This window comes from Oreochromis niloticus, linkage group LG15, assembly GCF_001858045.2.
Source record: "Oreochromis niloticus isolate F11D_XX linkage group LG15, O_niloticus_UMD_NMBU, whole genome shotgun sequence".
In the NCBI taxonomy this organism is placed as follows: domain Eukaryota; kingdom Metazoa; phylum Chordata; class Actinopteri; order Cichliformes; family Cichlidae; genus Oreochromis; species Oreochromis niloticus.
The window spans coordinates 7,622,647-7,640,056 of NC_031980.2; the positions used below are offsets into that span (position 1 = coordinate 7,622,647).

The 17,410-nt window shown below is 40.5% G+C and overlaps 1 protein-coding gene across 2 annotated transcripts in view; it reads left to right on the plus strand.

Annotated features, from left to right (window-relative positions):
• The window catches only part of nbas (NBAS subunit of NRZ tethering complex), a 177,545-nt gene extending 161,494 nt beyond the window's left edge, over positions 1-16,051 (plus strand). For both annotated transcript variants that reach the window (XM_005449591.4, XM_005449592.3), the window contains 2 exons: positions 2,595-2,729; positions 14,999-16,051. In XM_005449591.4, coding sequence (XP_005449648.1) covers positions 2,595-2,729; positions 14,999-15,274 — 411 coding nt within the window. In that variant the 3' untranslated portion in view covers positions 15,275-16,051. The remainder of the gene's footprint in view (positions 1-2,594; positions 2,730-14,998) is intronic.
• The last annotated feature ends 1,359 nt before the right edge of the window (positions 16,052-17,410 follow it).

The following is a 17,410-nucleotide window of genomic DNA, read 5'->3' on the forward strand; positions in this document are numbered from 1 at the left end:
AGGAAGAAACAAGAACGTAATAATGTGTCAAGTTCTAAGTTATTACCACTCAATTAACTGTGGTAGTGTCTGTGTAAAAAGCACAAAACAGACAGAAATAAAAAATAAATAAATAAAAAAAAGAAACAAAGAAAACCAGAAAACCCATACTCAAATATGATGAAACCAGTCAGGGTAATTTTGAACCCCACAGAAAATAACTGAAGTAAACACAGATCCAGGCAGCGTGTCCCGAGTCTACCCCGCAGTTTTCTATACATGCTCAAAACACCTCACCTGGGAGGTGCCCAGGAGGCATCTTGTTCAGATACCCAAACCACCTCAACTGACTCCTTTTGATGTGTAGGGGTAGCCCCTCCAATGCTCCTTGCCTTGTCTCCCGGGCTGAGCACGAACACGCTTCACAGGAAACTCATTTCTGCCACTTGTATCTGTCATTTTATTCTTTTAGTCAATACACAGAGCTCCCGACAAACCGTAGGTAAGGGTAGGAGCGTAGATCGACCAGTAAATCGACGGCTCCGCTTTCACGCTCTGCTCCCTCTTCACCACAACAGTGTCCGTATCACTGCTGAGAGCAATCTGTCGGTCAATCCCACACTCCACTCTCACTCCTCACTCCTGAACATTTTTAAAAAGCACTAATCAAAGGAAAAATGGAAAACAATGATGTGCAGTCATTAGGAACAGATTGAGTGGCAAAAGTCAAAAACCTGGACCCACCTATAAGGTTTAACAAAAACTATCCCTCTGGGGCATGCATGGACCCCGGTCAGTAGGATGAGACTTTAATGGTGCCTTAACAGATATTAAAGTTAGCCGTGCCATAAGCACTAATGAACCCCATTACCATCACGGATCCTGGCTTTTGAACTGACAGATAACAAACCAGCCGTTCTCTGTTTCAGTCCAGAGGATGCAGGTTTATCTTTGCATTTGTGGTAAACTGATAAACGGTGTTCACTGGTTTTAAAAAGAGTTTGTGGCCCCAAGCAGTGATTTCTATTACAGAATCTGTTTTTAGTGCAGTGCTGCCCGAGGGGCCCAAAATATTGGTTTCATAATTGGTTTTCAGCCTTTGGGTACAGAGATTTCTCTGGATTCTCTGAATCTTTTAATCATAATGTGTACAGCACCTTCAGTAATGGCACTATCAAGCTGTTTTCAAGAATTATTATTCTAATTATTTTAAAATTTTATGTAATTTTCTTCTTTCATAGAGTAGGTAACTCCTCCACATCTTTAAATCTCACAGATTTGAATGTGTGTGGGATGTTTTTTATACTCAGTCGTGTCACTTACTTGTTTCTAATTAACCTAATTAGTCGTGAGCGCCTCTGCCCTGTCTTTTTAAAATTGATTTATCTATTTATTTACTTAAGCAGTACACAACTTTTCCAATTGACTGTTATCCATAGTTTTTTTAAACATATTTCTGGCATCAAATTCAACATGAATCAATATTTTTTTTAGTTGTGTGTTCAGATTTTTAACATTTGACGCGTCATCTTTGTAATATTTTTACGTGTTGGGTTTTAAATGTTTGCCAGTTGTTTCATGAAGCTGTTGTTGTTGTTGTTTATTTACAATTCATAGTGCTCTGGGTTGTATTTGCATTTGTATTCCACTTTATGCTCCTACACTACTTCATGCGCTGTTGTGTTTAATTTATATGTAAAAGTATTCCGGTGATAGAAGATAAGCACTAACATGGGACTCTGAAAGGTGCATGATCTCCGTTTTCGCTAAAACTTGTTAAGTGTCCCGGCCTGACCTTTTTCACCACTTACTATTTTAAAATGAGCATGGCTCCTACACATCAGTTCATCTTTTGTCACCATTATTATATTTAGCTTGTTCTCGCTCAGTAGAAACATGCTGCAGTGCCATCATTTTAACCAATATCTAAATACAGGAGGCTAAAGGTATTAAGCATGTAACCCACAGCAACGTGTTAGCATCAGCTCAGTTCTTTCTGCAGTGTACTATATGCACTAGCCTCCCATTGATATCTGACAGCTCCTAATGCTATTCATGCCCTGCTGAGCACCATGCAAGTGCTAAGCCAAATGCCATTCTGTATGTCTAGGGCCAGCTGACTGTGATATTAGTTTAGCACTAATGCTATTCTGTGTGAATAGGCTAGTGTCTGCCAGCCTGTCTAATATTAGTGTGGGATGGGGGGGTTGGGAGGTGGGGGAGGCCTTTTACTCTGTTCTGAGCAGCTTTAATTTGAATCTGCTGGAATGAAACCGGCAGAGCATGGGGGAGTCAGATTGCATTGTGATATCCGTACATTACTGGATGGGGACTGTGTGTCTGGCGTGTGCGTGTGTTTGTGTGTAAACCTTTTTAAAAGTATTAGGTGCCTCTACATTATATGCACATCGATTAACCTTCACTGTTCTCTCTGTTTCCGCTTCCCTCTTTTGTTCTCCCTTCCTCATTTTGACTCTGTCCCCTGATTGCCTTTCGCTATTCTCATCTCTGCCTTCGCTTTTGTCGTTCACCCTCTGCCTTTCATCCATTCATTTGCACATTTATCAATTCATCTTACCGCCTCCCAAACCTGTCTTTCTCTCTCTTTTTTTCAGTGTATTAGACACATAGCTACCCTGCTGCTCCAAAATCAGCCACGCCTCCTGGAGCCTGCACTGAAACTGATGTCTGAAAGCGGTGACGAGCAACTGCTTCAGCTGACTCTTGATCAGATCAACGGCATGAGCACAGTAAGTGTCACTGTAATAGTCTGGAGAGTTTGTGTTCAAATGGAGACACAAAGGAGTTGGTTTTATGAACTGCAGATTGGCTGATGACATTTTTGTTGTTACTTATCCTTTAAAATTGCAAAATGTAAAAAGAAAAGGTGCTTCATGGCTTTCTGGAGCTCAAGGAGGTTTTACCAGATTTCTTTTCTCCTTTTTAATCAACTGTTAACCCTTTAAAGCCAAGCCAAAAGGCTCTTCCCCCCACCCTGAGTTCTTTGTGTGTGAACTTCCTGAGATTTAGGCTACATCCATACTAGCCCGGATAGATTTGAAAACGGCGTTTTCGTCTGAAAACGCTCCGCATCCACACTAGCGTTTTCAGTCGTTTTCACAGAGGTGTGTGTCCACATTGAAACGACCGAAAACGCTTACGTTCCAGTCCTGCGCATGTGCAAAAGCGAGTGAGAATTAAAGAATTTGAAGAAAAGCTATCTGGAGCATGTACAAACTATTAATCTTTTTTAGCGCTGTCAAAATTGAGAGCAATCAAAACAACTGCTGTATAATGCGCTCCACTATCTTAGTTTAATTGGTCACTTGACTGCATCACATGACTAAAATGCGTCATTGTTTTAGAAAGTCTGCGTTTTCGAGCGTCCACACTGCGACGGGACAGCTCCGTTTTGAAATTTATGTGTTTTCGAGAGCGTTTCCAAAACGCTGCATTCCTCCTTGAGGAAAACGCCGTCTCAGTGTGGATGGAAGGCCAAAACGGAGAGAAAACGATGCGTTTTCGCTTGAAAATGCATTAGTGTGGACGTAGCCACAATCACCCAGCTGTTCAATGGCATGAATAAGGTGTGAGACATTGAGACATGCTAAAACCCAGTGGCACCAAAGCATTATACAATAAATGAAAGACATTCCTCTACATTCAACAAACACTCCATTATCAAAAAATTAAAGATTTCTGGCAGTTATTTCATGGTTCAGGTTTTAAAGGGTTAAAACTCAAATGTTTTCAGTTTGTAGTAATGGTGAACAGCCACCAATACTGAGAGAAGCTCAAACTGTCTTAGTCCTGTCTGCCCAATAAATGGCTTAAAAAAGGCATCTAAATATCAAATTAGGTTAATGCGTAATATGAATTATTTGTTTATTAACCTTTATGGTTCGCGCTTTCGAAAAAAAAAACTAGTGTTACCCATTGTGTTTTTGGAGCCTTAAGGTTTGCCTTTTGACCAAAAAAGTGTGACTGACTAGGAATCCAGAGACACTGCATGCTGAAAAGAAGATGATGGAAAAAGGTCTGGTCTGTTGTCTGAAAAGAGCGAGAAATTACATCCTCTTTCCCACAGTTTAAATTAAGTTCTGCGAAATAATTTCAACATTCTTACAATCCCAATTTCATTTACTTGCCAACTGTCCTCTAGTTTTGGGAGGCCACCATCAGATAAGAGCATAATCGTTCAAGACTACGCAGGTCGCTCTCCACTGTTTCTTCAATCAGATAAGCAATTGTCACAAAGTGGGCTTCTCAGACCCAGCAGACCTTCTCTTTGTTCCTGGATCAGATAAGAGAAAGCCACACTATTAACTGACAGAGCCTCCATTAAATCAAACGATCAAGCTGCTATATTGGAACACCTGCTCTTAAACCACAGTGAATAAGACAGTGGAACTGAGGAAAGTTAGGGTGCTGGAAGTGGTGAAAGAAAGGATTTGTGATTTAGATGTGGGAAGAGAAAGTCAAATGGAGCAGGAATGGGTGTCGAGACAGAGAGATGGGATGAGAATGGAAATTACAAGGACAGCAAATGTATAAATTGTAAAGTTGGAAAGGGACCCGGGCTACAGTAGATAGCATGCAGGAAAGACAGAAAAGATAAATCGGGTAGAGTTAGAGAAGGGATATATGAATGGAGGAAGACAGGTGGCGTGTCGCTGCTTTGAGAAATAATCTTACGTCTGCCAAGTAAAAGCTGAATGAACGGGGGCATGTTCGGAGCGGCACAGAACAGTGTTCATCTAAAGATAACATCATCACAGACACAGAAAAATTATCTTACATCTAATACATCTGATAGTGTGTTGGCTGCACGCTGCTCATTGTCTGCATGTGCCTAGTGCCTTTGTGCATCCCTTCAAGCATGTGAGTATTTCTGTGTGTGTGAGTGTAGGACTTTGATTTCTACATGTTTTCAAGTGCATTGCTTCTGATTGCTTAAACTTGCTTTGAAGGTTGTGTTCACACAAATGTTATTGCAAAAAACAGAATTTTGCAAAAAGGAAGTTGTGTGCAAATCTTGTAGTATGTTTAGGCTTTGGGCATAATGAAAGACTCAGTCTGATTCAGTACCAGCGCTCCTCATTGACTGTATTTAAAATCTTAACTCGAAACTCATAATTTCTGTTAGGTTACAAGTAATTAAATAAATGAACTGAAGCTCTCGTGTGACATCATGCACACACTGAGAGCTGACCACCATATTGGACGTGATACAACCAGCAGTTGTAAGGGAAAAATGTTTATTCTCAACTGGTCAGTGCTAGCTGACATGAGGTTAAGGAAGTGGAGGCTGTACATTAATCAGAAGGTCAGTGGTTTGAATCTTAATGTTGAGGCAGTCTTGGGCAAAATACTTATGCATCTGTGTGTGAGGGAGGGTGTGTGTCTGTGTGTGAATTTGAGCTAAAAAGCACTTAGGCTTAGAATAACGTGCTTGTATGAATGAGACATGTAGTACAGAGCGCTTTTAGTGCTATTGTGTAGAAAAGCACTACATAAGTACCAATCCATTCAGAAACTACTGATTTAACTAAGTGGATCACTGTAAAGCTTAAATTATTTGCAAATTCAAAACTTTCTGAGCATGAAGTGTTTCCTTAGTTTAATGGGGGGAAAAATCTCACATAAAGTACTGCAAATAGTTTCTATCCATGCAGATAGGTTTGCATTTGATCTGCCAAGGGTTTAAAATATCCAGCTATACAGCAAAATATTCAACATTTTGGTTTTGGTGTGTCTTTTAAAAACATCTGAAAAGTTACTTGTAAAAATGCAACTTGGACCTTCAGAAGGAATTATCTGTGTAATCTACATTATCCTTGTAACATGCTGTTAACAGTTTTTAAATGCTTACTCGTTTAATGCCAAGTAGTTCCAATAACATTTATTAGGTTTGTGAATAATTCACAGTGACCGGAAAACATATATTACTGGAGCTGAAGCACAGCAGGGTTAAATTGTAAACTGTCCACATGGTTAGCTACCACAGCGTGAGCTTTTTCGATTAATTTGATTGTTAGCGAGTGCAAGATTGAATGTTGGCACTGGCCGTCTCCAGCGGACCTCCTCCCTTTACACTTCAGGATATTGCAGTGCAACTCTGCATTGACACTCTGAGCCTGTGGGACAAATTACAACACCTGTAAAGTTTTTTGGGGAAAAAAGTAATGTCTGCATGTCGGCAATGATGATTCTCGAAATGAAAGTTGGGTCAGCTCATAAGGTGATGTTTGCCTTCTGCACAAGCCTGAGGTCCACAAGGAAGCTGGAAATTGCAGGTGCACACAGGGATCAATCCAAAAACACTGCAGCAACAGAGGAAGCTGTTCATGCACAAGAACTCGAAGGGGAAGTTGGTTAAAATTGAACTGGTGATGGTTCTTGGACTCAAGGAAATTTTTGACCACACCTTGTAAAGTTCATGTTGATCCACTTCTAAACGTGATGGCTTACACATACTGTTTCTATTTTAGCAGCTCTACAAATAGCCTGAACCTATCAGGAGCTACTGTGCAGCTGCTGTTAGCAGATCAGTATCTCAGGAGGAACAGAAATAATTGATTTTGGCTCAGCTTGATCAATCAGAAAATTCACTGAGTCAACAGCCTAACTGTTAATTGACTGCAGTTACTGTTCAGTTACTTTTGGTTTGCATTTCATTGAGATTTTGTGTTTAGCCACACTTTGTTTCACTCCATCATACTAGACAAGTTGCTGCTGCTGTGAGTTTTATTATTGTTTTTGTTTAAATAACTAGCCTGAGGTTGCTTTTTGGTCACAGTGAACCATACATTTGTTTGCATATGCCACTCTGAGTGATTGGCAGACTTTATCTTAAAGCACTGCCTACAGTTTTTTTTTCTCCTGGCAAATAGCTTTGTATCTAATATAAATCATTGTTTACATTGTTTTACCATCAAAACTTTTATGCCACAGCTGAAGGTCCCTGAGGTTATCATTAAGAAAAAGAGATTAATTTAGAGTTTAATTAAGAAAATGTAATTAAGGAAAATCACTTGACCCAGGAAGCGAATTCAAAACAGTAACTGATTCATCCACAGTGAGATATACGTAAATGTGCAGATTTTCCTTCACTTTTCCTGTGTCTTGCGTTGCTGCTGTGTGGTAGTTGAGTAAATGGGTATGCTGAGCTCTGCAGGAGGAGACCACAGTGGGCGTTGGAGAACTAAAGAATGGAGGAAAGGAGTGGGAGTAGTGTAGATTATTTGAAAAGGAGACAAAGAAGTAGAGAGCAGGTGATGGAGAAGGGAATGTATTCTTGATGCGGAAAAATACAGTGGAGGCTTTTAATTCTCTGCTTTCACGCTGTTCAAGGTGTCGGCACACAAGTCTTCAGCTGTACTCTCTTCCATATTGTCCATTTCTCTCCTCCGGTCGAAGATGTATGGAGTTTGGAGGAGGGAGTCAGGAGTTAACACCAGCCTGACTAATGCGAGTTCTGCATTCTGTCTGTAAACACACACACACTTCCTCTCAATGCTGCAGCAGTCCCTGTGCATTTTCAGCTTCTTTTTTATTTCCAGGCTTTTCCATGATTTTACAAGGCTTACATTTTCTGTGTGGTACATGTTCGAGTCACAGTGACGACAATGGCATATTCAATAGCTTCGCATTTTTTGAAACTGCGGGTCTTTAGCCAAAAACCATAACATTTTCCATCTGAAGTGGCAATAGCAGGTTGTTTTGAACCGCGGCTGTCTGTGGCTCAGTGAATTGATAAAGTTGTTGTCTGCAGATGACTGGTTTCAAACTAAATTTGCTTTTGATGGCTATGATATTTTTCTGAAATGGAAAAAAAAAACTTGTGTATTTCTGCGTAGATCTACAGTACTGTGCAATAGTCACCCATCATTTTATTATATTTTCATATGGAATGGGAAATAGGTACAAACATACATGGAAAATATAGTATATAAGGCAAAAACAGAGTTTGTATTGGCAGTGGTAGTATGTTTGGGATCATTGTCATGCTGAAAAATGAAGTTGTTAATCTGGCGCGTTCCAAACTATAAAGTTTATTGAATTGTAGATCAAATATCTTCCATTTTGAAAAGATCCCCAACACTATTGGCTGAGATGCTCCCCAAACCATGACAGTCTCCACTGTGTTTTACAGATGGCTGTAGACACTGTTGTACCTCTTTCCTGATCTTTTCTGTACATACTCATGACAATTTAAACCAAAATTTGGATTCTTCACTTCACTTTATGCCTGTCAAACTGTTATTTGTGTCATTTTTCAACAAAATGTTAACAAATCACGTTTTTGCGACAGGCTGCACGTAACAGTACCAAAAGATGCCATTTAAAAATTGTCATGTGTTTGTTAGGTGTAGACACAACACTGGTTCATCCCTTGTTTCATAGATTCCTGTTTTGTTTGAGTGATTCTTAGGTGAGTGTTAGATGACTTGACAAACAAAAAAACATTCCTGTGAGAATGGTCAGGTACTAGGTACAGGTATATTAGTGAAAAAGTAGCCAATGTCCAAAGAAAAACTTTGAAAGACCTTCTGTTCTAAAAAATTACAAGTAAGTCTGGCTCATTGGATGCAAAATATAAAAACTCAAGACTTTTGCACAGTGATGTAGTTTGTGTTGGTGTGAGTCTGAAAAGGAAAATGTGGACAATTTAAACCTTTTCACTCAGTGAGGCTGTGGTTCAAAGTCACTCTGAGTCAAATGTTCTGACCACAACTACTATACATTATATTCATATGATTTCAACATTAAGTATGAGTGAAGATGTATTAAAAATACCAAAATTTCATGGTTTGGGGTTTTTAAATGTACAATAATTCTGAAAGTTAGGATAAATAGGCTGTTGGTTGAACAAACCAAGCACTTTAGTGGTGTCTCTGAGCTTTGGGGCTGTTTTCTGAATTTTTGCTCATACTTTCAGTTTGATAGAAAAATCGTACCCATTGTGAGGCTACTGAACCACTTTAGAGTAACCACGTTAGCCACAAGTGACCCGTTTGGTTCCCATGTGACATTTCCTAGTAGCCAGAGTGCCTTCCAAAGCCTGACAGAAAAACAGCCAATCACAGGATTGGAGCGCCCCAAATGCTGATCCAGTCTTGCCAAAATGATTCTGTGAAAATATTCACAGAATCAAAGAAAAGATGAAATAGCCTAAACTAGATAAGATAAATGTGCTGTGTAATGCACTGCTACAGTGGTTTGTGGGTTTACTTGTGTTTACCAGCCGATGATGGGCCAGTTGTAGTGGTAGTGCTTCATCTTTCCATCTTTTTATTTGCATTTATTAACAGTTTTAATTTGAACTTGTGTTCCCTTGTGTATGTGTTTAATCAGTTAGAAAGAACTCAAAATCCTGTTGAAAGAGTTGGATGCACCTTGTCCATCTGCCCAGTGTAGTGAGGACAAAAGGCGCATGTGTGCTTGTGTTTGATTGAGTGATTATGTGTCTAATTGCTTGTTTAAGTGGGCTTGTTTACAGCTTTTTGTACCATATTGAACCTATTAATCTAGCTCTGTTTGCTTGCAGCTCACTGCGTTGATCCCTGAACTTTCTCACCGTGTGTGTGTGTGTGTGTGTGTGTGTGTGTGTGTGTGTGTGTGTTTGTCTCCTCGTATGCGTCAGAGCCCACTTTTATTTTTATTTTTTTGGCTTTAAAGCCTCTTCTTCTGTCACTTTCAATCATGTTGTGCTGCAAGCAAGAACTGTTTGGTGTCATTTGTGTGTGCGTACACTCAGTTTGGTGCACCGCTAAAGCCTGGGGACAGCTAGGATGGAGGGATAAGAAACAGAGCCTGGAGAAGAAGAAGAGGAAAGGAGATAGTTGTGTGTTGTCTGGCATTCCAAAGAAGCTTTATGATTTAAATGATAAAAGAAGGCTGGGGCCATGCATTATGTATTAGGCATTGTACGTGTTCAGTAATTCCAATTAAGCTCTCAGCTGGGTTTAGCTCAGGGAGAAAGAGCTGAGAAGGACGTATACAGGAAATGAGAGACATGCAGGGCAAGAAAGGCAAACAAGAGTTTAAAACACTGACCAAACCAATCAGGTAACATTCAGTGGCCTCTCGGAACAAGCCAGGAAAAGACGACCTTATTTTTCCTCTCGTCTTTGACGGCGCGAGACAGCAAGAAATGAGAAGGTAATAAGAGCAAGAGGGGGGTTGGACATCTGATGGCTGCAGCTTGATGTGTCAGTTCTCTTGTCACGCTGAGTGTTTGTTCACTCACTCAGAGTGCACACCAGCTGCGAGTGTGAGCACAGTCACAGGAGACAGAAGATACCTCTTGTTTTCGCATCTCCGAAGAGAGAGACTGGGTGTTGTTTGAACCCTCGAAGACGGGCTTTTAACCTGATATAGACGCAACACAGCTACACCCCTATGCACAAAAATAGATCCACCCCAGGACAGGTTTTCATGTTCTCCGAGCTGTTGACCTGTGATACAGAAAGAAAGGCATGATGGATGTATTCCCTGCACAATCAGATCCTATTTGCGCTGATCTGTTTGTCAAGACAAGACCCGGACAGACTGCAAGGGGAACTCAAGAACTCAGTGAGAGAGAGGAGAAAGGATGATGAGGGAGGAAAGGGAGAGGGAAAGAGGCAGTATATAGTCACATATACAGGTTTGTCAGAGTTGCAGCAGATGGCTAGCTGTGGAGCTGAGTCAAAGGATGATGTAGTAATTGCCTTTCACATGAAGGATCTGAGTTTAAACAGATGTTGTGGCAAGCATTCACACTGCCAAAGTGTCCCTGAATGAGATCCTGAAATCCCACGAGCTTCACTAACCACTGGTCTTCCACTCAGCCCCACTTCTCATGCAAACATTTGCAGACCACAGGTTAGAGAGAAAGGATCACTGCTTCCTGTTTAAACAAAACAAAACAAAAAAACAGTTTTATATGCAGTTGGAAAATAGATGTGGCTGCATTTGTGGAAAAAAAAAATTGGAAAGGTTTGAGTGAACAATGCTGTTTCCCACTCTTGGACAGAGACCAGATGCTTTGAATATATAAAACAATACAATGTCCTTGGATACACGGTATAATGTACAAGAAGGATGGAAAGATTTAAAATATTGATTGGTTTTTATTATCTGCTGCTTGTTTTACAGTCGGCATAAGCACTTGAATGTGACACAGATGTTTATGCTGTAAAAAAAAAAGGATATGAAGTTATCTGCTCCACTCTGATATCAAGATTCCCCTCCATCCCGCCATCTCTCAGGTGCTTCTTCACATCTATTTCCAGCTCAACTGTCAATCCAACTGACTCTAAGACTCAAATCTGCTGTCTCTCTTGACACCTTCAAACAGTAATAGCCTGGGAGGTGTGTGTGTGTGTGTGTGTGTGTGTGTGTGTGTGTGTGTGTGAGAGTGTGTGATTCTGCATGGAGGACCAGGCCTGTGCTCGACTGATGTACTCTTTCTTTTTCCTTGCACAACTCCCATAACCAGGAAATGCAGAGGAAAACATGATTTTTTGTGTTTATTTATTAGATTCAGTGTTTGTGCGAGTGTTTATAATATTTGCATATTTCTGTCCCTACACTGGTCACCGTGCACAGGAGCGGGGCTAGATCATTGTCCTCTAAATTCATACACATCTCATGCAGCCAAAACCAACTGCATCTGATAATTAATTTGTGTGTTGTAATGCTAATCTAGTCTCCTCTGCAGGTATGATATTTAGAGCTCCCGCAACTCTGGCACTTGTGTTTCACACTCCCCAGTAGTTGATAGTGGGCTACATATCAGTCAAAGTCATAGCTGATAAGGTGTATAGCTTATTTTAGAAGCCACACGTTATCATCATTGCATTTGTTATAGGTGTGAGCTCTCATTACAGCCAGGCTCCAGAAGGGTCTTTCAGTGATTAACAGGCTTTAAGGTCCAATCAGATCAAATCTGAGGTTAATCGCATTTAGAACATCAAAAGGCACTACAGAGCTGCAGAAGATGACGCCTACAGACTTATCGTGGGTTTATGAGCCCCTGACTTTTTTTTCATACCACCACAATGAGGCTGATAGATTGGGTTTTCATTAGACAAAAATACACTGGTTGGCATAACATTTTCATGCCCTACTCAGGATTAATTGTAATGATCATAATCGGATAAAAATCCTTATCAAATACATCTCACTGGACGCTTAATTACATAAACCTTGCTAGTGCTGGGGTGGACCACATTTTTCTTCAGTACTGCATTAATTCTTGATGGTATAGATTTAACAAGGTGCTGAACACTTTCCTCACAGATGTTGGTATGCACATCCATAATGTGACTCTCCCGTTCCACCACATCCCATCCATGTTAAAGAAACCAGTTGAGATGATTTGAACTTAAAGGGATGGACATGGTCAGCAACAACACTTGGAAAGATAGGCTGTGGCATTTAAACAGTGCTCATTTAAATAGTGTTTACTTGGTACGAAGGGTCCAAAGTGTACCAAGAAAATAGCACCACCATCTGAACCGATACAAGGCAGGATGGAGCCATGCTTTCTTTTTATCATGTAAATCACCTTTCTTCCTAATGCTTCCTGGTGCTCAGTTTGAACTTCAGCAGGTCGTCTTGACCATTTTTAGGTGTATAGATGCATTAAATTCCCACCATGTGATTCACCAGAAACTTGCATTAACGAGCAGTCGAACAGGTGTACCTAACAAAGTGGCCGGTGAGTGTATATTGATGTATGTATTAATGGGTAAAAGAGCAGTTAAAACCTCATGAGCCTCAGCAGTACAAGGATTCAGTAATAAATGACAAACATGCTAAACTCAGCATAACATTAATATTAAAGCGTAAACCTTTATTTATATAGAAGTGAACATGTTCATTTTATTCCTGCTAAACATCAGCATGTCATCGCTGGTTTGTTGTCATGGTTTCAGACTGTAGACTCTTACTATTAGTCTAAGATTCAATAACCATTCCCCACATTAAAAGATGAAGTACAGTAACAGTAGAAAAATTGATTTTAAAAAAAGTTAAGCCAAGCTTATTTGGAAGAAAATACTCCAACATGCAACTTTGTCTTCCAAATAAAGGCATTTTTGCAATCTGGCTAAATATTTGTCTTGGTTTCAGCCTGTTTCATCATCTCACCTTGTGTTTCTTGCCTTGTCTGACTTTATTGACACACTGTCTATGCGTTTTCAGATCTCAAGAAATCCTTTCTTCAGTGTAGTGTTATCATAACCACTTGTTCTTCAGCGCCAAATTGCACACATTTATACAAATGACACTTTTTTCCTACTCACACTTCTGAAGAATAAGAATCAGTTGCTCTTTTGCTTGTAAATTAAAAAAAAAAATCATCATTCGTGACATTGATCTTCAATAAAGCTCCAGAAATCCCATGTAGAACATTTGTTCTGAGTCTCTGTTGAGGCTGCAAAATAAAAAAGTTTGAAGCTGAAGTGTGAAGGTGTTTTTGAAGTGCTTCCCCTCGGTTCTGGTGTGCATTCAGCCCCTGGAAACAGTCGGTGGATTTAAAAATGTATGTATCTGACGCTCTCAGTGCATGTCAGCCATTCTCCTCTATGTCCCCCCTTCCTTCCAGCTCTCTTCATCATACATTTTCCACACTCCTAAGCCCCTCTCGTCTCTCTTGTAGTTTTTTCCTCCTTGATTCTCATTATACACGGATGACCTCCTCATCCACCTCTGTTCTAGGTTCAAAAATTTCTCAGACTGTCATCTTTCCTTTCCCTAGCTTGTCATGATTCATCTGGTCTTGTCTCTCAATAGAAGCCCTATAAATTAAATTGAATTAATTAAACGCTAGTCACATGTCGAGTCTCTCTCATCCTTTGGCAACAGGGCAATAATGACCTGGCAGGGTTTAAAACACATTAAATAGAAAATGCATTAAATCCACTATACTGATGTTCCTTCCCAGACCTTCTAACATTAGCACGAAGTAAAAATTACTTTAAGTTCAAAATATCAGTAATCTCCCCCTAGGAGACAATGTCATTGTCAGAGACAGCAGCTGAATAACTAATGCTTATCATCACATGAGCCAAGTGATCCTTCTTAAAGGCTCTTTTTGTGTGTGTTTAAAGGAGGAATTGTCCATGCAGGAGAAAAAGATTGAGTTTTGGCTCTGCTCACCTTCTCCGCTACACTAGAGAAGACATGGGCTCCACATTTATAATTGATCCGCCTCAGCTCCAAAAATACCTCAACAAGGACTCGCTGTTGTCTGCGTGTGCATGCACACAAGCGTGTAAAGTTGAGGAAGTGCAATCTTAATAATAGAGTTAGCAAACAGGTGAGAGGGTACAGAGGAGACGGGCTGAGTCATGGAGAGACGGCCCTCTCAACCCCAGCACTCAGCCTGGCCTATGCGTGGCCTGTAAACCACTCTCAGCAGCCCTAACGGCATTTAGCTGTTTGAATTTGCATGTAATTCATTGATGTAACCAGGCGGATGATGGGATTAAAATATTATGTAAAGGTCTGTTTATGACTCTATGAGCATATGCTCCAAACACTTTTAGTAAGCGAGAAGCTGCAAATAAAAGAAAAAAAGAGGAAAAGGAGTGTGTGTGTGGGTGGTTGCGAGAAGCTGTGTGTGAGCGAAAGCACATGCGAGAAAAATGGCGGTCAGCCGCGGGTCAACACAGGATGCGACCTGACACTGAAAGTGTAACATTGTAATCACACAGCTTTCAAAGGTTCCTGCTGCCGCTGCTGCATCAAGCTACAATACCTCATTTCTGCAGAGCGCCGGGGCTGGTACAAATCCAACTTTACCAGCCGCTTTCAGTCTTCAGTAAGCCAGTAGATGTTTAGGGTTGATAACTGGAAGAGAAACTGGATACATTCATTCGAAATTTTGGGCGGTTTATCTTGACACGTGTTCTTTGCAGGGATGAAAAAAAAACAGGATCACAGTTTAAAAGGAAACTTAGTTTCTCTTGATTCTTTTCCCACATGTGTGTTTACACGTTCTCCTCCCCTTTTCTTCTTCCTCCAGGAGACTGCTTCCTCCTGCGATGAAGAGCTCCTTTCCTTGCTCCTAGATGCCGGGCTCCTGGTAGGCTGCGTCTCCTCAGCCCTGTACCCCCTGCTAAGCTCCCACATGCTGTCACACCAGCAGGAGGGCGGCTGGGATGTGGAGAAAGCCGCCGCTGAGCTGATGGCGGCGGGCCACGGGCCTGAGGCAGGCTCCCTGTTGCTGGCTCACCGCGGAACCCACCCGGCCCAGTTCACCTTCAACTCCGCCTTGGCCGTTCTCAAGAAGTGGCTGTGAAAGGAGACGGGGAGGCAGTTTGGACCGCAGCCACAGAGTGCCGTGGTAACCTAGCCTTAGGGAAGGAGTAGGAAGGTGTTGAAAAAGGACTGGAATTAGATTGGAACGAGATCTGAAGAAGTAGAACTAAAAGCAGTCAATACCTCTACATTTAGTTCTCTAATCAGGTTTGAGGTTCATCAACAGAAGACATTTCAATAGCGCTGTCACCTGTGAAGCTATAAGAGAGGATACCTTTAATCCTGAAACATCTGCTCAATTAGAAAGACGTTCGTATACACACAGAAACAACCTCTGCTGTCACTCAGTCATGGATGAACGTTGAGACCGAGGCCTAATCACAAAATGCAACGGCTGCTCGGATTTATTTGTGTGTGCGCCGTGTCCTATTGTGTGATAAAGTAATTGAGCAGTGGGTAGCAGTGGGTGGATATTAGCCTATTGTTCCGTGACAGGTTTGCCTCTTTAACGTCCCATCGTTAAACACCCTGCCTCTGCTCCATTGTTTTCCCCCTAATAATGTCTAATTAATTCCTTCTAAACAAATTAGCCCCGCAGCTGCCCCCGTGCTGAGTGTACGGATGCACAAATACTATATATGACACACACCAGTGAAGTTATGTAAAGCTTATAATGATGAAGAATAAACGTGCACGCAAGTGTGTGCGTTGATGCTGTTAGGTTGCTTTGTTTCATTTGAATAAATAAAAGCGTAAAATACGGCTCTATTTTGTCCCACCTTTTAGAACCGAAATAAAGAAAACTGTGATGAAAAGGGGCGATTGTGTTATTTTTATTTTTTATTGTATTGTGTTTCTTTATTCATGGTGGAAGAGTGCACAGATGGGTAACGTTTCTTATCAGTATTTTTAGTTCTCTTTTTAATTGAATGGGCTTTAAGATTGTATCCGCCTCATAATGAATGCACTCAAAACATTTGCATCATAATTACAGCATTTTGAGGAGTGATTTGCAGGGCAAAGATTTGGAAAATGAAATCCAAACCCCTGGTTAATTTATTAATTTTTTTCTGTCAAAGCATTGGAAGTATGATTTTTATTTTTAGCCTGCCTTCCGAATTAAACCAAAAGAGCGGTGCTCACTGCAGGTCTCCAGAGCAGCAAATGAACTTTCTCCCTCTCACAGAAATTCACTTTAATGAATACAAGGTTTGGATACTGATTGTTTCTTTTCATATACATGTCCTTTTTGTCATGTGTCATAGTGTTATGCAAGGACAAAAAACCCCCACTGGGTCTACTTGGAAAATAATCAAATAGGAAAGTTGCAACATTGGAGTCGACGTGATTCTAGTTGCATTGTTTTGTTTTTTTTATCTTCATAGATTTACAGTAGCGTGCACAAGTCTTGAGCCACCCCTCATTTCTTTATAATTTGCTAAAAGAAAAAGAAAATAGGTTCTGTCTTTTACAGAAACACTGAATACAGTATATAAGGTGAAAAAATAGTTTATACAATAATACTAATATTCAGTTCAACCACCTTTATTCTTCAACACCGCCTGAACTGTTTTAGACAGTTTTTTTTTTTTGTCATTTCTTTAAGTAGACTTTAGAAGTAGTTCTCCAGGCTTCTTAAAGGACATTGAAAGCTCTTCTTTGGATGTTTCTCCCTTTTGTTTCATTCTCTGTCCAGGCTCTGGGGAGGCCAATCCATGACTGATAATGTTGCACTGTGTGTCTTTCAATCGACGTGCGCATTTACTGCACTGGCAGTGTGTTTGGGATCCTTTTCATCCTTAAAAAAATGAAACGGATGCCAAACTGATGTTTTCCAGATGGTATTATGTGGTGAATCAAAATCTGATGGCACTTTTCGTGCACGTTTTGACAAGATCCCTAACACCACTGGTTAAAATCCAGCTCCAAACCATGACAGAGCCTCCACCATGTTTTACAGATGGCTCTAGAAACTCACTGTTGTAAATCTGGCTCCTTGCAAGTATACAGAGATGTCATTTAGCGCTAGTTTTGTACAGTGCTTCATAGATAGGCCATTTCTTAGTTATTTTGCTTTTTTACCCATAAGTTTTTCTTACTATAATGGAAACAGGACAGGACACCATTAAATGTACATGACTAAATATGCAACATTCAAAAAGTTACATAAGCAAAA